The sequence below is a fragment of the Dermacentor variabilis genome, chromosome 3 (assembly GCF_050947875.1).
Source record: "Dermacentor variabilis isolate Ectoservices chromosome 3, ASM5094787v1, whole genome shotgun sequence".
In the NCBI taxonomy this organism is placed as follows: domain Eukaryota; kingdom Metazoa; phylum Arthropoda; class Arachnida; order Ixodida; family Ixodidae; genus Dermacentor; species Dermacentor variabilis.
The window spans coordinates 141,759,746-141,781,128 of record NC_134570.1 but is presented as its reverse complement, the minus strand read 5'-3'; the positions used below and the strand labels follow the sequence as shown (position 1 = coordinate 141,781,128).

The window sequence follows — 21,383 nt, the reverse complement described above, 5'->3', positions numbered from 1 at the left end:
GACTTCTGCCTTCACTTGTTCTAAGAGAAAGTTACTACTTAGCAAGATCAGGTCAAGTTTACTCCGAGAATCGTTTTGCACCCTTGTGGGCCATTCAACAAATTGGCGAAAATTAAAATTTAACATCATATTGAGAAGGGCTTCTGAAGCCTTTGTTGTGTGCTGCATGGTGGACCAGTCAAGGTCGGGAAGGTTAAAATCACCCATAATAACAACACGACAATTTCGAGCATGTTGCTGCAAATATTCTAGTATGGTACTTATGCATTCGTGTCCACATACGGGGCTTCGATATAGGAAGCCAACAACTATACTTGTGGCTTCAGGGTTAATCTTGCAAAACATTGCCTCAGCATCAGCTACTTCTGGAAGAATGACCAGTGGGATTGATTTCTTTATTGCTAACGCAACGCCTCCACCCCGTGATTGCTTATCTTTCCGAACCGCTACGTAGTTTGGGGGAGTGACTTCATAACTTGAGACAGAAGATGATAACTGTTTTTCGGTGACTACCACTATATCTGGTTCATGATCGAGCAATAAGTTTTCAAATGGCTGCACCTTACTTAAGATACCTCGAACGTTTACTTTTAACAACGTTATTTTTTCTTGCGCTGGTATTGGCGTGTGGCCGGGCGGTCTACTTCGGTTTTTGTTTCCTTTTTCCACGTTCGCGTTCTTTTTTTGCTCCATTTTGTCGTGCTTCTTTATTTCTACCCTTTCATTCTTTTCGCCATCCCAGATGAAAACACGGTTGTTAATGAATAGCTTGTTGTACGCTAACGACACCTTGTCTGCCCAAGAGTTTTTTTTTTTTTTCAGGTCTCAAAGTTTTCGCGAAAAATCTTCCCCTATTGAGAGGTCTGAGTTCTGTAGTTTAAAGCCATTTTTAGTATGGCACTGTTATCTCTTTCGTCTGGTAATTTAAATATGAATGGCCTCGTCTTGTCGGGTCCTCGTCTTCCTAAGCGATGTATGCGCTCAATGGCCACAGGTTCGAGTTCAAGGATTTTTCCAATTATTTCCCCGTTTACGGCCTCTTCTAGCGCTTCGCTTGTTTCTTCTTCCATTTCTAGTAGGCCATAAATAATTATGTTTGACCTCCTCCTGTGGTTTTCTAGGACATCTATTTTTTCATCAAGTCTCTTAATTACCTTATTCATACAAGCCATTTCTGTATGACATGCTGTGACTACAGCTTCAAGTTTCCTTATGACGTCAAGCTTGCTATATATATCCGGTAGTTGCTTTTAATTGATATGTGCAATGTCGGAAGCAATTTCGGTAAGTTGTTTGGCGATTTCCTCGAGGTCAGGGCCGGGCTTGCTTTCACTATCTCCGCTCATCAACAATAGCTTCTTAAAATATGCCATGCACGATTCGCACACAGCAATATACTGCCATGGGCCCGGCAACACCAGCAACAAACGGTCCCTTGAACGGATGCATTTTCCAAACTGCTTTCTCCCCTGCAAAATGAAGACGAACGGGCTATTTGTGAACCGCATGTCGACAGTGCCACCGTGCCCAATGAAAGGGGGTCCCTTGTGGAACGCATATCTAGTCGCGAAATGTGCAGACTCCGGGTGGCACTCTACAGCAGATGGGTAGGCGCACGTGCCGGTAAGCTGATGAAGCTGATAGTCGAAGATCCGTGTTGGCAGCGTCGGTGCGTAGTCAGTCCTTGCACGCCGGTCCAGCGCAGTCGCAGTGGTCCCGGTAGCACCGAGACGCACATCGCATGCGTCGAGCAGCAGGCCGAAGACGAAATGCAAAATGAAGACGAACAGGCAATTTGTGAACCGCATGTCGACGGTGCCACCGTGTCCGTCGACATGCGGTTTCTAATGAACACAATCAGCACCAAATAGGTAGGCGTGAAAAAAAAAGAGTGCCTCAGACTTCAGTGGCTCTTTTATTTCCTTCACCCAGTTAGCGTGAGAAGCATTCAGAAACTCGCCACATGTATACAACATGTATACATTCTATAGGGAGTATGCGTTGACGTCATCGAGGTCGCCACACTCTAGTCTTTGGTTGATGACTCCGTGGCATGAGTTCTTACACCGCAATTAGCAGGCACACGCCTCCACCCGAGCGCATGCACACCGGTAGCCTCGAGAAGGTCACGCCGAGCAGTTTCACCTCGAGCCCATACCATTAACCTACACGCACATCCTACAACACTTTGTCTTTCACGAAGAACACTACAACCACCTCATAACGTAGTGGTGCATGACGGAGCCGTAATATAGGGAAAACTCCGGACAAACACATATCGACACTTGAGTCCTTACCGCGCCGCAACACCTTACGCTGTATTCCTATAGATTCCCACACAGCGATCAATGCGCAACGCTTTACCACATGGTATAGGCTTGCGCAAGCACACCTGCCCTCGCACCCATAACACACCCCACCACGCGGCAATGGGAGGCAACGCTGTCGAGCTCCGACTCGACGGACCAGCTCAGCCTGGTCAACCTAGCGAGAAAGGCAGCTAAGGCGGCTGGACTCCTGGACTGAAGGTACCACCCAGTGCAGAGCGGAGGAGCTACATACGCTCGTGCGCTCTTTTATATAAAGTTTATTCTCTTTTTCTCTCTCTCTCTCTCTCTCTCTCTCTTTCTCTCGAACATTGGTGGGTAGTTGGTGTAGTCGCCGTCACAAATGCTTCGGGGCATTGATTTATGTGTGCTCCCATTGACTTACCTTCATAGGATGGCGATATAGTGGGCGTAAGTTTGCGTGTGAGTTGGGGTGGATGTGTGTAGATAAAGTGCGAGAAACTTACTATGCCAGGAAGTGGCGCTACTCCCTTTGTCACTGTGTAACGAGCGGTATTAACTCTTGCCGAAGTTCCGTGGCTTAAGTCTTTTCTTTCGAGGTAAGCGATACAACGCTCGCGTATGAGCGAACTTTCTTTTTTTATCCTCGAGGAAAGCCATGCACCGCGGAAGTCAGGCGACACAGGCAGTCCGTAGCAGCTGCCTGTGAATTTGGCCACACAGATTCACTTCATTCCTTAAGATGCCAGTGACTATTTTTGAGCCAACCGCTGCACACGCGTCTTCCCTCTACCATTGCGCACTTTTCAGCATGGATGGAGCATAGTGCGTTAGCAGACACCCAGTTGCATTTCCGATAGCTGATTTCGCAGTAGCAGGGCAGAAGTGGTAACGGTTAAGTATTCCTCCGCTTTCGATGAGGCAACGTGCGGCACACCGCCGCAAGCGCCATCTCGTTCATCTGGAATGCACTGGTCCATGAAAAGGGTCTATAAATGCTCAGTCATCCGCTCGTACTGACAACCTCCCAAAATCCGCAGGACACTTCTGCAGACTTCAAGACTGACAAAGCGAGGGCGCTTCCATCCCAAATCCTAGCTTATAATTGTTGCTTCCTTACGGGCACCTTCGACTTCACCATCGTCTGCAGATGCCTCCGAGATCTGTCGGCACGCAATGCGTCGCGCAAGCTCGAATGCCATGATCTGCCTGGCGTTTCCTAATAGCACGCATGCGCTCCGGGTCGGCTCAACATTACCTCACGCACCCCTCTGTGGCATAGCCCTTCCTTCCTCCTTTCAGCAACTGAACATCGTTTCGGACATCCCTAAAAATCGCCCATCCTCCCCTGTTTTAGCCTTCACTGCATAGCGCGCTTTGATGCAGGAAAGACGCTGCTCAAAGCAATGCAGGAATAATTGAATTTCACCCTCTGCGTCGCAAACCACAAGAGCGCTAGTAGCGCTGCCGAACAGGTACTCCTAACCTGCGTGACTGTTATCACCAAGGAACGTATGGTTAAAACGGCTTGTTGTGATCGGACGAGTGAATGAATAAAACTGTGTATCTCAATTCTTTAGCCCATAGTTGCACTTACCAGTAATAACACCACCTGTAATCAGGTAAGTAAATGTTTTGTAGGATGCCGTCGGTGAATACACTGAACTTATTCCCCGCTGCCGTTACAGCCATTATGTGGTCGCCGTGTAAGTGACACGCAGTTTCAGTGGAAATGATTATGTAGCAAGGAGGGGCGAGGCGCGGCGGCTGTGATATTCAGGAGTATCTGATCCAGCAGTGGCACGATAATCACGATAGCGTACGATTTGTGAGATAAGAAGTCTAGCATTGTCAAAGTAGCCCCAGGTATCAGAATAGTGCCACCATAACCATGAGTCGAGGCAAGAGAATGTGCCTCCTTGTTGCTTATGGCACTAACCAACATACGATAGGATCCACTAGTAATTGAGACTCATCGGTAATGGTAATCTCATGGTACTCATAGTACTCATGATGCTAATAGTACTCATAGAACTCATTGAACTCGCGGTAATGGAGAAGCATTTCACTAGCGCGGGCTGCAACGCGGAAGACAATAGGAGAGCCGTTCGTTATTTTCGAGAGGCAGCTGATATTCCCACTTCTGGAATGCTGTTTGTAGCAATGTAAGTTGCAAACTGTTCTTTTGTAGTGCGCTGACTGAGTAAAGTAATTGTAATATTGAGCACAAAGCTCAATAGGAGCGCCTCGCTCTTCTTGCTCATAAAAAGAGAACCCTTAGTGAGAGCTGTATATATAAAGTATAGCAGAGCGAAATTCTTTACTCGCTACTCAGGATCATTACAATGAAACAGTAAATAAAAGCACAAGGAAAATTTCTGCTCATTTTTTTCGTAAGTGAGCACTCGGGCAAAGGCAGAGTAGCTTTCCGAAATCAGTGAATTGCGCAGATGGATAAGCGCTGATACAGAACGCTTTATTTTCTTTCGTACAGCAGCACATTGAGGAACTGTAAAGAAAACCCATCTATACTGTCTCGAAGCTGGCACGGGTGTAATATGTGTTGCATAATGACAAACTTTTTAAAGTCAGCTTTGCCTCTATACAACTGTGTTTTGCAACTAAGCTTACGCAAATTATTGCGGTGAATCATACCAAGAGTGGAAAGGGGATAGTGTCACCGGACGTACTACGCGTTGCTTAAATATCCAAGAGCGCATGCGCCGTCTCCAGGTACTGCCCGAATGCCGAGACGTCTAACTGTACTGGCAGTCATGCAGAGCTGTTTCTGACGTTGCTGTTGCAATTTGAGGCTCTTTCTTAGAGCCATGGCCACAACCCTTTAGAGAGCGTGTACAGGGAGGAATCACGGTTAGAAAGCATGGCCCCAAGCTAGCTAATGTGTTCCCCAAATTGAGCCGTTGTAAAAAAAGAAAGAACCTATTGGCAGTGCTAACACTTAAGATGTCTTCATATGGGGCGCCTCCGTCAACTGGCTTCTAGACGCTGAACCTACACATCACCGCATCATAACTACAATCTTTCATCAAACATCAGCAGATCCACGTGAGTTGTGACTCCAGTAGCAGCTTCCGGGACTTTCTGACCACTTCACACAAGACGGCGTTTCATTTTCTGCCAACAGCTTTCAATATTACGGGTGTGAAAGTCCGTAAAAGAGTCCACGACATTCTCAGAGTTGCTAAATGAGTTGCTCCCTCAGCTCGTCGCGAAATGGAGAAACGTTCGACGCTCCCAATACCAGGCGCGCCGTATCGGTGCTCATACTGTGGCCGAAGAAGGCGCGGACGCGTGTGTGTAATTGAGAAACGCATACTGGGGTCCCGGTGCGCTTTCATATAGAGGGCGCGCGAGGTGGACGAAAGCAGGGCTCAGGTCACCACAGCCACGTCAGAAGCAGCTCTGAAGACCTGCAAGTAGGCTTAAATGGCGTATCGGTTCTCTTATTATGTCTCTGCAAGTGCTAATTATGAAACACGTACTGTGGCTGGTGACAGTGGCCCCGTCACACTTCTTAATATGCTTCACCGCAATACATTGCGTATGCTTCAATGCATACGCAATGGTTCCTCAAAGTCAGCCAAGCTGACTTGGAGGAACCGGTCATTATCCAACGCATATTAGACCCTTGCCTTGGTGCCTTGACTGAAGCGGAGCTTCCGGCCTAATGACATGCCAAAGCAATGTTCTCCATCTACAAATAACGGCAGAGAACTAGACATTCTGAGAGATGGTGTCTGTCTAGCTATAGCTCTTTTGCGTATACGCATGTAACACAGACAAAAATGACGTCCAAATTTCTCGCCGCATCTTTTTTTACATATGCGCAAAACGGTGACAAAGAACGGAAAGAGCTATACCAAACAGATCATTTTATCATAGTGTGGATGTGAAATAGCGGCAATTTTAACTCTGCTTTCACAATGCAATTTTCTGACGGTGAGTGTTGTTCTAACTGCGTTTGATATTTGAGGCACCTCTTCGGCAGTAGTATAGAAATGCCTGGAGAATTAAAATTAACTTTTCGTGAGAAAAAAGCATGGGGCACTTCAGTGTCATGCTTCAAGCGTATATTTGAGTTTTGATCGCACTTAGTATAGCTGAATCCTCCTGGCTACCTTAATAAAATCGAAGAAGCTTGGCATGACTTAGCGTGTCCCTGAGGAACGATATCTATGGGCCTGATAACTCGAAGCAGATATGCACCAGAGCTTTACACTTGTTGTTTTGTTTGACATATGAACAACTTACGTCCCTGCAGTGATACCTACAGCACCCATTTTGCGAAGAAAGTCACGGTTAATTCTTTAGCTTTCGTTAACTTATTGAAGCATACTTGTATACCTGTGAATCAGCGTCCAGTGGATAAAACCAGCATGTGCGCACTTAAGATCACAAAGAGCCACCTCTCCCTTCCATCCCTTTCCGCTATTTTTATAGTTTAGATGAAAAAACAGCCAAAGGAACTGAAGATATCATTGAATGCAACAGTACTATCGTTCATTGACTAACAAGGACATAAGGTTTTGGTTTGTTTTTTTCCTTCCTGCATGCAGAGTAGGAAGCAACAGGTTACCTAATCACGTAAGCATGACGTGCGGAGGAAAGGGCGAAAAGCAACGATAGCTAAATAATGGCCCTGATATGTAATTCATATTCGTCTATTACTCATCGCTCAGAACGGCCCGGTCAACATGCTGAAGTAAATAGCTTTAGGCTCACGGCAAGGAACTGCTCAAGTCGGTGCGCGTTCATGAATGCAGAGCAAAACGTCACCAAGACCCAGAAAACAATAGGCAACCGCAGAGTGCCGTGTGTTTGCTCTCTGGAATATTAAAGCAGCGTAACTATCGGCCCATTTGCACATCCTTTAGCTTTGTGAACCAGTGTTTGTACGCAGCATTATTGGAGCACTGAGGTCTAGTTGGCTTCACTGGAATCTCAGCTTGTGCTTGTGTTCGGTAAATACGAAAACGGTACTCGCAAGTCAGACCAGCTAGTTGATACCACTGACTGCTCCTCTCGCGCCTGGGCGGCACCTTCTGTGTCCATTTTGCGTTGTAGACATCCACATCACTCTCCAAATCGCATACACGAGTAGTGATTGTTGGACGAATGTGTCCAATGCATACCGCTACCACTAAGTGAAACACTTGACCAAGCGACTCTTCTGGCTGCCCACAGTAGGACTCGAACCCCGGTGTAAACAGTCCACGAATACATTACGCACAATGTACCAAAAGCTAGTGCTTCGATGTTTTCATTCCAGTGTTCTACATTTCTGTGTAAATCAAGCAGCCAGCTTTATTGGTCGCTACTACTATGCCGACCGAAACACATCAAAGCAGTGCGGGGATGAAAATATTCACGTTTCTGTGTGCAGACGCTGCTGCTACGCCGGCGTGGAGTCTGCAAGAACGGAGGCTGCGTCCCTTTTGAATCTGAGGACCAAAAGCCCAAAGGAATGTTCAAAAGAGTGATCACAGCCATCGACAAGTTCGCCTCTGGTTCCTTCAGAAAAACCATCCCTGGACCGGACGCACAGTTTGGGCCAATCGTGACCGTCAGCCCTTCTCCAATGGGCGGTGGTTCTAAGGACACCGCCGGGGGAACGTCGGAGCGTGCAAGTGGCCTCTCCTCCAGCTCGCTAGCCGCAGGTACCGGGGCGAGTCCCTTGGTCAAAGCTGTGGGCTCAACACTTACGAATATCTGGACGCAGGCGTTTCCACTTAATCTCAAAGCACCGCTTCCGACTCGGCCCTTTGCGGCCGGTAAAGCACCTGCAAACGTCCCTGGTCAGACGTTAGGCGGAGTGGCACCCGGTAGCAGTGATAGAGCAAGTGTTGTAGATTTGGGTGGAAGTCCACCAACTGCCCCACCAGTGCTAACAGGGGGCAGCAACAACGAAAGCCCGCCATCAGGAACGTCCCAACGATCGAAGCTTTTTGGGCCAATGCCAGGACTAGCGTCATCATTATCCTTACACAGGGCAATAACGAAACTGAGAGGCAGAAACTCAGCATCAGGCATCACTTCAGGGAGTCCGAGCTCCTCCGTCGGTGCAATAAATCTGGTAAGTGCAGCGCGTGTCAAGGAAGTAGTGTCTACAGCAGTGGGAGGAACACCGCGATCAAATGCCGTTAACGTTGCGGGACGTCCACCGACGGTTCCACCACTGGTGGAAACGGGCAGCAAGAATGAAGGGCCTGCCTCCGAGACGCCGCGAGGAAAGGAGTCCTCTGGAATATTGTCAGGACTTACATCTACAATAGGATTAGGTGGCATACTTAGCACATCGCACACCAAGAAATTTGGAACAGGTCTAGCCGTAGGGACTCCGAGCCCTTTTGCAGCGGGAACAAACCCAGGAAGCGCAACGGTTGTAAGCGAAGGAGGATCTGGAACAGTAGAAGAAACTCCGAGACCAAATCCGAACTTAGGAGTTGGGCTACCAAATGTCGCACCCATCACGCCACAGGCCAGTGGTAATGAAAACATGTTTCCAGAAACTCCCCGAGAATCCGGATTACTTGGAGGGATGTCAAGGCTTCGGTCGCGATTAGCGGTAAATCGTGCTCTAAATAAATGGAAAAATAAAAAACATGAACCAGGTGTTGCTCCTGCAAATCCAAGCTCTCCCGCAGGGGGAACAAAGGAGGGAAGTGCAGTGGTAATCGATAGAGCAGCGTCTGGGCCTGTTGGCGGAACGTCGCAAGGAAATGATGTGAACATTAGCGTAGGTCTGTCGGTCTCGCCACTGAGTACAACAGAGAGCAACAACATAAAGCCGGCCTCAGATACACCTCAAGGAGCGGAGTCACCTGTACCAAATCCAGGACTCATGTCAACAATCGGCTTGGCACTGAAAACATCGCCAGGCAAGGATTCAGGACCAGGTGTCGCACTCAGAAGTCCTGCCTCATCCACAGATGTAAGAAATGTGGGAATTGCGGGGGCCATGAATCAAGCAGCCCCTGGAGCAATTGATAAAACGATGAGAGCAAATGAGAACTTTACAGAAGGTCTACCAACTGGAGCACCATTGACGACACCGAGCAGCCGTAACAGAAGCGTGGCCTCAGAGGGGCCCCGACAGGCGCAATCCTCTGGAGCTATATCAACACTCCTCGCAAATGAAACGTTAGATGGTGCTCGAAAGAAAGTGCAAGATGAAAAGTCTGTATCCAATATTGTTTCAGTGAGTCTGAATTCACCCGCAGTTGGCACGACTGGTTCAATGGCAACGGTAGCGACTGCAGGAGCGTCCGCACCTTCGGTAGCAGCAAGTGGGACTTCACTAGCGCCTGTCGTCGAGTCCACTGGACGTCCGCCAACAGTTTCGGTTTTGACAGAGAAGAAAGCACGCCAAGTACCGGAGGTGCCCTCAGAGAAAACGGAAGGGTCTCATTTGCCCCCTGAGATACTCGGAGGGCCGGAGACAGCAACGCCTCCAGTTACGCGGACCTCTGGTTTAGCCGTGTTGGATGAAGCGGCCAGACCGCCACTAATCGCAACGGAGCAAGGGACGCCGCTTTCCAGCTTAGGAGGCGCATCACCTCATGCACCGAGTCTAAGCGTACCAGCACGACGCATCTTTGGAGGAATTGCGGGCGCAGCGAGTACTCTAGTACGTCGTAAAGAAGGCCGAAGAATTCCAGGAACAAGCACGAACGGGGCCTCTCTGCCAGATGCAACATTGCCAACTTCTGAGCACATTCACACGCGTACAGAAAGCAGCCAAGCAGACGAAAATTCATCTAACTCATCATTAAAACCTGAAACTTCCTCCGCACTTCTCGTTGGCCCAACGAGCGGTGGTTACTTAGGGCCTAAGAGATTCATTAGCAATTTCCTTGGTAGGAGGCGCCGACGCAGTCTCAGTGCGTAATGTTTTCTCGCAACTTACATGGAAACAAGGACACAATAACGCTTATACAGTGAAGCTGTGTGTATTCAATAAATGTACTAGTCGGAGCACCTTTCCTGCCTACCCCATTCGTTTTAGAACCAAACAGATCTTTCAAAAGTAGCCCACGGCGCAAAGGTCAATTTGTTCATTTCAACTAGACAATCTCGAAAGGCACAGTTAGCTTCCACGAACAATAAACGGAGATTTATATATAAATGCCCGTGTGTCTTGTGCACCTACATCATCTTATTTTGCGTAGTTTTTCTTTAGTCGTGGGCATGCATAAAACAACGCCCTAACTATCGCAAAAAATCACCGAAGCGATTGATAAGCAATTTGTACTGTCTTGGTAGAATCGTTACGACATACTGCACCTGGTATCATTGTTTCATATTTGAAGACAACAAATCATCACGGCATTATCATTTAATTATTCCAAGATCAGCACACTATAAACCTCCATTCTTACATTACGCGACAAAGAAACGTAATACGATATATATATATATATATATATATATATATATATATATATATATATATATATATATATATATATATATATATATATATATATATATACATACACAATTCTGGGGTGTTACGTGCCCAAATCTCAATCTGATTGAGAGGTGTATTGTTGTGGAATGCACAGTCAGGATCCATTTTAACTACCTGCAGTTCTTAACGTGCACTTTCGTGCATGGTCTCGTGTAAATACACGAGTGTTTTCGCCCATTAACCCCATTGAAACGAGGCCGCCGTGGCTGGAACCAAACCTGTGACCTCGAGCTCAGCAATGCAGCGCCATAGCCACTGGGTTGCCGCGGTAAGTGTGCTACGAAAGGTGCCCACGTTGAAAGTGGCAAAGCCTTGCAAAGCGTGATGAAGAATTTTCGCGAAAGAACAATGAACTGAACTGCAGTGTAATTAGACAAACACTTCGCGAAGAGATTAGGGCAGGAATGACCGAAGATTATTTGTCAACGTGAGCCGTAACTTTCTCGTGTAAGCAGCAGCGTATCGCCGCGTCATCTAGGGTTGCCAACTCGCGAGCGGACTAAGTCGGTAAAAAAAGAAGGAAGGGGGGAGGGGGAGGCTGACGACGACCGACCCCTTCAGTGCCAGGAGCCTCCAGTCCGGACATGCAACCAAGTTGGACAATTTTTTTAGTTTTACCATGCTGCGACTTCACAAGAAAGAGGTAGTAGTATCTGCGTGGCTAATACAGCTGCCAATACAGATGAAGGTGCTGTAAACGGTTGCGGCCTAAAGCACAACTAGGACCACTTCAAAAACGAGCTCGCCTGTGTGTTTATGACAACACAAAACAAAAGAGAAGCAAGTGCAAGTGAGATGTCAGGCATTACAGAAAGAAAATCGTGTTTATTCATAGTTACTTCCACCAACCAACCACCCAACCAGATCAACCAAATATATTTCACATCCATACATGATGTAGGCAGGGCAAGCAAAACGCCCAACTCAATTTGGCTTGACAGGGACACGCGCCCCTTGCAAAGCTTGTGTACAAAGTAAAGAAAACAAGAATTAGCAACAGCAACCGGCCGTTCTTAGGTTAAATTGAATTCTGGGCTTCTATGTGCCAAAACCACGGTTTGATTATGAGTCGCGCGCTAGTGGTGGACTCCGAATTCATTTTGGCCACCTGGGGATCTTTAACATGGCCTCAATTCACGGGGCACGGGCTCTTTACATTAAGCCCCCAAAGAGATGCGGTCGCCGGGGTCTGCATTTCATCCTGTGACCACGACGTTGTTAGGTAGCATTACACAACGGCAAGAGAGGAATTTAAATATAATCAATGAAGGAGTGTAATTCAAGCAAAGTAATACAAAGGCAATCAACATTATTATAGAAAGAAAACAAGAAAATAACAAAGAATTATCACCGCAGTCGGAAATTCTTAGGCAACCTTATACAAAGGAAAAAGAGGAACCTAAACATACGCAATGAAGAAGTGTAGTTGAAGCAATGCAATACAAAAAAGTCATCATTGTTGCGCAAGCATAAGGAACGAAGTAAGTAATCAGAAACCAAGTGAATTTACAAAAGACGGTAATGAGTAGGAAAGTTGTTCCATTCCATAATTTATGCATGCGCAGGGTATAAACCAGGTCCCATTATGTTGAGTGTTGTAATTGTTATGTTTTTTGGATATCTTCGACAGGTGTTCAATAAATTGACTTCCTCGCTTATTTTTCTGATAGGTGCCGTTCTAAGGGTAAATTATTTAATGGTAAGATTGCAGCACAAACCTGAAGTTCCTTAAGAATGGGTTCACTGTGTGTGTCTTAGGCCGAGTTGAAGATAGGACGCACTGTCTTTTTCTGTGGTACAGAAAGTTTAGTAATGTTTGACCCAGTAGTGTTAACCAAGACAAGGTGACAGTATTCTAAGCGTGACAAAAAAGAGCGTTATAGACTAACAATTTCACGGAAAGAGGCTGAGAAAGCCGTACCTTTGCAAGGGCACCCCCGACGCCTGCAAGTTTACCGCTCAGCATGTCAAAACGTTTATTGCAGTTGAAATGTTTCATAAATATTTCGTAGAAAAAAAAACTAAAGTCGGGACATTTAGCCATCCCGACAGGGTACAGTTGGGACCCATCATAATTATTCAAAAGTTGGGACTGCCTCGCTAAACTCGGGATGGTAGGCAAACCTAACGTTATCCGTGAACCACTAATCCTTACGGACACATCAGCAATCCACATACTCACGAAGTGGCAATCTAGCTTGCAGCCGCAATACCCAGTCATACCACGACGCAATATATCTTGTAATCGCAACACTCCAGTTGAAACTCCGTAAGAATCCCCACTAGTATTGTGCAGCTGCAACATCGTGGCAATGACTATCTATCAAGCTCAATGCTGAGGTGCCTTTTGCAGATGGGGCGCTATCGCTTTAATATATTTACTACCTACCCCTTACGTCACCTTGGCACTTCCATTCTGAGGTATTCACCGAGAATGGGCACATAGCAATATCACATACGCAGTGCCCAAATTGTCTGTCCTGACAACTACCCTATGGTACTTACACACTGGGGTGCGTACCCAGTGGGCGTGCAGCAGGAGTGCAGGATCCTTCAACCATTCAAAGTGACTGAAGTAGCTAAACAAACTTAAATTATTGGTTAATCACTGGATCCGCACTCAAAAATAGCCAATCATTTCTCGCCTCACCGAGGCAGTTACAACTTACGCCCGAATATAATGTCCTCATATAACTATGTGTCGAATCATGCAAATTAGCCTCCACCCACGTATGTTTTCTGGCCTACTAATGCTAACCTTAATAAATTGTGTAAAAATGGTTAACCGACAGCTTCAGAGAATCATGTTGCACGTACACACATTGAGAGCGGGAGCAGACGAATGAAAACACTATAATTCGAGCTCATTCATTGCAGACGGCAGAGGTGTGTCCTCTCAGCCACGTAACCGAGGCGCCACTGTCACTACTGTCATTAGTCATACACAAGTGCTCGCTGTTGGCGGCTACATAGACGGATAGGCAGCGGCCATTTTAAACCACGTCCTTATTCCCACGAACCCAGCCAAACAGCCCTTAGCTGGGCGAAAATACTATCGAAGTCAATAAGTGAAGCTGCAGGTACTGATGTAGGCTGTACAGCGTCGCCCAAACAATATAGCAGCTAAGCAACCTGCCTAAGAGCTGGACGGGAATATCGCTTGCTCAATACCTTGCAATAGAGGACTTGATTACGCTGTGTATTTTTCGTAGTTGCACAAGTGGAGTGGTAAAATGCACCAACTGTTTTCCTTCTCTTACAGCTTTTATGCCGTTGCAAGGAAGCGTCAAGTCACGGAGGCTATGAAAAGATGCGTTAAAGTACTTCGACTGTCAGCTGTCTTCTTAACTGTCAAAGTAGAGCGGCTTCAATGCTGGAAATAACTTGGAACTCAGCTTTTCTTTATCAATTACAGGTGCTGCCACACGTGCAACTGCTGCGCATTGTTGTGCTACATGTTCATAAAGGGAAGACCCATTACACAGCGCCCGTCTGTCTAAGCTCCCTGAATAAAGCTAAAAGGTAGTGACTTTCCTCCTCATCCGATCTCTCCTTCTCCTGGCATTCTCTCAGCTCGCTCTTTCTCTCGTAGCCCGCCCTCACAGTTTGGTCGTTCGCTCGGAAACCACCTATAAAGTTACATGAGTTGAGAAATTAAAATTGTTTGGTGTTTCCGCATGAATTGTTACCGTATTTAAGGCTTCATTATTGTGTGCTGTGCTAGGAGCGATGATGGAACGCTCTGAAAGTGGCAGAAGTAGATGTTTTTTGGGCTCTTTCAGGCGCGTAACTGCACGCTTGTTTTGTGGCTTCGGGTTGGCTGCCTGCTTCCAGTTAGACGAAGGCTTTTGAGGCTAGGTTGTGGACAGATTCCCTTTAGTGTCGAGTACTAGCACAAAAATCAGAATTATTTGTTTCGCCAATAATGTATACATAACGTGCACGATGTTTATATATACATGCCAGAGCTTGGTCTGAGTGTTATGGCGTCCACGGCCATGCCTTGTACTCGCAGGTAAAAACACTGTCGCGGCTTGGACAGATCGACCCGCTTCGCGAGTTATTTCTAATGCATTGATCAGATTCTTTATTTGGCTTTCTAAAGGTAATTACCCAGCGTGACAGGGCGGCGATGAAGGTTTCGCCGGTACACAACAAAGGCGATCCGCTTGCGCGTGTGCAGCACTATGTAGCTGCCGATTCAACAACTCGGATACGTTTGCGCTGCTCGAAGTGCGTACGTGTGTACTTGCGTGTACCCAGTCGACTGCCGTGTGTCCAGCTTGTGCAGCTTCATAATTTAATCATCTTAGCACCATGATCACGAAACGCAACGTGCGTGACATATTCGCCTGAATAACGCGAGCGTCATGCCGTCGGTTCTCAAGCGCAAACAACACAGTGGAACCTGTACTTCATTTGTGAACAAAGGGTATGGAAGGACGAAAGTTATACATAGATATGGTTTCCACCAATGAGCACTTTCTCCTTTTGCGCAGTTCCAGGTCAATATGACGCGAAAAAACTCGTGCACCACTTTGTCCTGCCGAGATAACGAAGCGGAGAAAGCCTACTCACAATACTCACAAATTTTTTTATGAGCGGAAAGTAGCCAAAAGCATAGCCAACACGTTTGACGATGTCCTGCAGGTGCCTTATATATGGTGTAAATGTTGTCAAAATTTCACCGCGTATTTCCGGTTCCAAAATTATCTCCACCGCATGCAACCAGGACAACACTGGCCTCAAGATCTGCGTAAAGAATTCTAGGGAGAGTTGACACTCAGACGTGGACTTGGACACAACTTATTGTTGCAATGAACCAAGGAAGTTTGTTTTCGATTTACTCATGACGTTGTTGGTATTTACTGAGCCTCGTTCTTAGTTACTTCACGGCTCGTTATACCGGAGGCCTTTTTCTATAAGAGTCGGACAAAATGTTGCCAGCTCCAACCTCGAGGATCAGCTTCGGCTGTTGACGATTGTGTGGCCAAGAGGCGGTCCGAACTCAAGGCATTAAATGAGGGATGCCTCTCCTACACTTCATTCATAAAATAAATATGTATCTCTCTTTCTGTTTGAAGTTACTCGAAAGCAGCTGGACGCTGAGTTAGCGAATGCTGCCGCTTGGAGGCACACTGGACCCCGAAGAACACTTGAATCCTTCACGCCTTTTCCTCGTGCGAAGAAGCGGAAGTTGTGACTGAAATTCGCCTTTGAGTGGGAACAAAGAGAACGGCCTGCTGACCTATAACAGAAGGGGTGAAATATAGTTTATGGTTTCAGTTGCCACCTCTATTACGGCGCTGGCAATAATCCAGGTGGTATTAGTATCAAAAAGGGAATAACGACGCCACATTTGAACAGGCATTCGCTGGCAAGATTCGTGCAACATGAAAACTCGTACGTAAGTTTCTGTGAATGCAGGCACGAATGTGTGTGTTGCCTAATTTCCGCAGAAGACTGTGCACCTTACTTTCAGTGCGATTTGAAAAAATAAAGACATATAATTTCACTAGGGAACACAAGATCGATTGATATGGGTTGCACGCGGATGTCATGTAGGTAAGTACAAAGCAAACCCCTTTGTCTAACAAATTCAAGCACTATACATGAGAATACGAAGTCAGTACAACAATATATATATATATATATATATATATATATATATATATATATATATATATATATATATATATATATATATATATATATATACATTGGCAACAATTACTTGTAAAGCCACCACGGTGATGCGTACTAAAATAATAAAATAGGGCGTAACAGTACCGCAAGCACTTGTTATGTATATCAAACGCAGGTCGTTTTTCTCGGCACAGCTGGAAAATACGCGTGAGCAAAGTACAGTGTGGTGATTTAAGGCGAACGAAAAGGAATTACAGTGATTATAAAGTACGTGCATACATATAAGTAAGCCATAATCGCAATTACTCGTACGCACAAAGTTCCAAGGAAAAAAAATGTCGCAGAAGTATGGTATGAAAAGCGGCGAGTTATCATCCTGACGTTGGCAAGGCAATCACTCACCGACTTGTCGTAGTTCTTGAACGATGCATATTATTACAATAATAAGCTCTATACGTGATGATGGCAAGGCACTTGCTCACCGACTTACAATAATAAGCTCTAGAAGTGATGATGGCAAGGTAATTGCTCACCGACTTACAATAATAAGCTCTATGAGTGATGATGGCAAGGTAATTGCTCACCGACTTACAATAATAAGCTAAGTGATGATGGCAAGGCAATCACTCACCAACTTTTGGCGAGCAATTGCCTTGCCATCATCACTTATAGAGCTTATTATTGTTAATAATATGCATCGTTCAAGAACTACCATGAAACAATCTCAAATTTCAGATAATACATAGCTGCTTCACTAAAACGAAGAACGAAAAGAAAAACATAGCGCAGAGTCCCATTTGATACTTCTCACACTGAGGATTTACGGCAATGGATTAAATATACAATCTAGCCACATTTGAAATAATTTCTATGCCCCATGGGCCATATAGAACTACAGAGTTGAAATGTGACAGAAACTGTTCATCGGGCTGAAAATCTTTTCAGTAGTCCGCACTCTCTGCCAGACCAAAATTAAGATGAAACTTAACTTACTTGCAGTGTATCATCCGACATTCGATTTCTCAAATCATTCTTTGTCAATGAAACCTGGCTGAACACGCGTTGGACTGGTGCATTCGAAAGAGGCTGCGCAAGTAGCTGCAAAGGAACCTCAGACAGCGGAAGGAACATTGGATTTCCGGCAATCTTTTTTGCATTCCTGATGCGTGTTGATGCTTGGTGATACTAGAGCAGAATATTTCGTTTTGATCGACAGTCGAGGCTACTGCGCTTCGCTGAGCATGTACATAAAGGCTCGAGCCGTCGTGTTTCGCGTTTTAGCGACTTAAATCTACTGGGTAAATAAATAGCGCGGTGATTTGTGGGAAAACCAAGCAATAGGATTCGAGGAACCCTTAATCAACATTGAAGGACCAGGGGCGAAAATGACTCGCTACGACAGGGGACGACGACGAAGAAGAAGCGCTCGTCCCTAGTCAGAGATCGGCTCCGTGATTGCTAGCCAATTACGCAGTGCTAATTATCTCGTACCAAATTTTTGCTTGCACAAATGTGTCCGTGAAGGCGAGCGGCATCGACCGATACCAGCTGACCCCAGAGGTGCGTTTTTGTTTGCCACATTTCGTGACTGCTTCTACTGCCGCCGTGCGGAGGATTGCTAGGCTTAGGCGTGTTCCGCGGACACTCGGCCCAACAACACCATCGCACCGACAGCGGCCTGCCGTACACCCCGGCGGCCGCCGCTCGTCAGCTCCGAGATGGAGGAGCCCTCTGAAACAACAATGATCGTGGACAATCACATGTGCGTTCAAGTTCAAGGCGCTCGAAAGGCACGGACCCAGCAAGCCGGCAACGGCGAGCGGAGACCCGCGCCGGGTAACGGCATCTTCGAGGATGAAGTAGGCCCTCGTCGGGGCGCGCGAGCGCCCAACTGCAGGCATAAATAAAGTTTCTCCAATCCAATCCAATCGCTACGACATGCGTGCGAATACTTGAGCTGTTGTGTTAAGTAGACATAATAGGCTGCTGTATAGCAGCCGGCATAGAACATGAACTCTACAGCTGCCAGCCCGACCGTTTCTCTTACTGAACCACACGTGAACCGACAGCAGATGGCTCCGAAACCAAAACAAAAAGAAGATAGCTTAGCGCTGTAATGAGGTATAAATATGGCAGCCAAGACTCAACGCCATCCTCCCTGCGTCGGCATTCTTTTAAAAACGAAAGCCTTCGCTATTACCTACATATATTTGTAGCAGCAATAAGCTTTGGATTTTACAGCGGCCTTCCTAAATTTTGTCAATGTGGACTTGTGCTCAGGTCTCGGAAGTCCTCAAGACAAAAATAGACCAAATATAGCCATGTAGCCAACTCGGAATTTTTGACGTCAACCCACATAAACCGTAGCCCAATTTGACTAATAATAGCTCTGGTGGCAACTCGGGTAAATGCGCAGAGACGCACAAAAGAAGGAAAAATAAAGAAGAGGGCTTGAAAAATACCACGTCACAGCGCTCAACCAAGTGGGAGGCGCAGACCTACTCTCCTACCTCCTCGCATGCTCCTCGCCGCAGCTGCGCAGGGAAGATAAAGGTGTGCCGCTACCTTTTAGTTTTATTCAGGGACCTTATGTCTGTCAGGCTCTTACCGCCATCTTTCGTTATGAATAGGAAACGCTGCAGCACGCGAAATCCCTGCACGTTATCCAGACTCCAGACCACTTGCGACCTCGCTGGCTGTTATTAGACCGCAGCTGCGCACGCGGCACATTGCAGCAAACTCTACAGCCGCGCGCATATAGTGGATTTATTATAATAAAATATCTTTTAGGCCCTGCTTATTAACGTGTCTTAGTATTCTAGACACATAAGTATTGGCAACACTCCCAGTGTGTACAGCTGCTGCAGAACGCAGTTTCTCGACGCTGCAAAGACTAAAAACATATTTGAGGAACCGCACTGCTGAACCATGAGAGCCAGGCTTAATGGCCTGGCTCTCATGTCCATTCCCCGGATGCAGGTCAATGTCGAAGAAGTTATCACTGCGTTTATGGAGAAACCGCGATGTATGAAAACCGCTCGGCCAAGCTAGGTGTTCGGTTTTTTTTTTTCTTTTCCATTGAATTTTACTATGTTGTAAGATCATTCGGGATGCAATTCTTTAAAATTGCTTGCTGTAGAAACAAATGTTAGCGTTCTGCATCTTTTGTGTCGTGAAAGCATCTGTGCGTTGGTTCTTTGTTGTTCAATAAATTGTTTTTATCAAATATGCCTGTTTTTTGTTTAAGAATTGCTGTCACAAAATGGCTCACATTCTTCTCGCAGGCCTGTTGTTGAGACAGAGAGTCAGAAGTTGGGTAGAGAAAGCGTCTGACAATTTCTTTTATTTCCCACACATCTCCGTAAGTGGACACCTGATTCCTTTGCATTCCCCCTCCCATTTTGTTTGTCACTCCTCTTTTCGCCACTGACGCTGTATGGCCCTATTTGCAGATATAATTTGGTTGGAAAGTACTCGTTCTGGTGCACACGCAATAGCTTTAATGTAGTGTTAAAAACTTGCTTTCCATCTCGGATTACCTCGCCTCTTGTGCTGCATTCCCCTTTGTTCTCTTTCTCTTCTAATAATTAAGCGCCTTCTTTATTCCCAGGCAATCCTCTTTTTCTCCTTTTTTGGCCATGAAAACAGTCTTTCGAACAATTAGGCCTTGCCCCCCTCCCCCCCGCAAAAGAAAAAAAAGAAGCCTGGCTACGTGCCTGAAAGGGACATAAGCTAGCTTGGTAGATTGCATGCATCTCCAGAAGTCAATGGCCTGAAGTTCGTGGTGATGCGAGGCATGGTCGCACAGAAATGAGGCGAACGAACCAGTAGCTTCTTTGGAGATGCAATGTTTTGGCAACAATGGTTCTTCTTTATATATAATTTGTACAATTTGCCACTACTGAAACATCTTTCTTTTTTCTTGGCCATTTCCGACTGTTATGCTATAGTCGAAACTTCAAGCAGGGTCTGGTGACAGATCCTTTAACAAACTATCACAGTGGAATCTTTTTCTCGGTTGTTAGGTCTCCCATGCAAAACGTAACAGTCGTCCTGACGGGTTCACGTAGCTGTGAGGTTTTCGATCAAAAAAGAAAGCGAATTAAAGCATGGCGTCAAAGGCTCATTTTCTGAAGTGGTCGCTTCGTGAGTGACATCTGCGGCCTTCAGCTGGCGAGATTGACTTCCCGCCAACGAATCAATGGCCATGATATATCATGATGATTGCTGATGACAAACCCTTTGAATCGGGCCGACGAGAAACACAGCTGCATGAGCTAAGTAGTGTCACTAAATCTATTGCCATCTACGCCATTCTGTGTATCTCTGCTTTATCTGGTAAGCTTAATCACGGCCTGTAACAAACCACGTATTTCCCGTGTCTTCCCTGGTTTTAGTTTTTACGCCCATATTGCGACCTTTGTGTTGCTGACCTTATCCGTCGTGCTTGCAGCGCCACACACTGCAGTGCCACACACTTCGCTGGTCACCGTCACCGCAAGCCAGTGCTGCGCCATCACCATCCCCTTCAAGGAAGCGCTCTTCGCGCACCGCATCGTATGAGCGACGACGCATATGGGCCACAGTGGCGACCACTATAGTCTGGTTATGGCAAATCAGTTCTGCGCAAGCCCGCAAGGGGTGGGGAGAAAAGTTCGTGAAAGGGAAAATTGTCATCCATCCGAATGTATAGCATGAAGCTACAAAGGAAATTAAACCCGTGCGGTTATGTCTTGCTGAAATAAAATGATAACATTTTTCGTTTTTCTGTTTGGAATGCTTGTAACGGAATTTCCGATCGGCGGTAGAAAGAGTGCTTCGCTTGACTGCACAGGGAAAACCTGACACCAGTGCGATGTCTTGGTGGGCGAGCGATTGCTGGAACCCCATGTACCGCATGGTCTGTTGGAGTGGAGCGGCACAAGACTTCCCCTGGCCCATGGTCATCGTGCACAGCG

At 46.3% G+C, this 21,383-nt stretch overlaps 1 protein-coding gene across 3 annotated transcripts in view; it reads left to right on the top strand.

The window, feature by feature from the left end:
- Positions 1-21,173, top strand: part of LOC142576338 (uncharacterized) — a 56,887-nt gene extending 35,714 nt beyond the window's left edge. For 2 of the 3 annotated variants that reach the window (XM_075686432.1, XM_075686433.1), the window contains one exon: positions 7,693-10,283. In XM_075686432.1, coding sequence (XP_075542547.1) covers positions 7,693-10,197 — 2,505 coding nt within the window. In that variant the 3' untranslated portion in view covers positions 10,198-10,283. Of the gene's footprint in view, positions 1-7,692; positions 10,284-19,709; positions 19,787-20,878 lie in introns of those variants that run through there. The other variant, XR_012826829.1, reaches the window with a different exon arrangement.
- Positions 21,174-21,383: the final 210 nt, after the last annotated feature.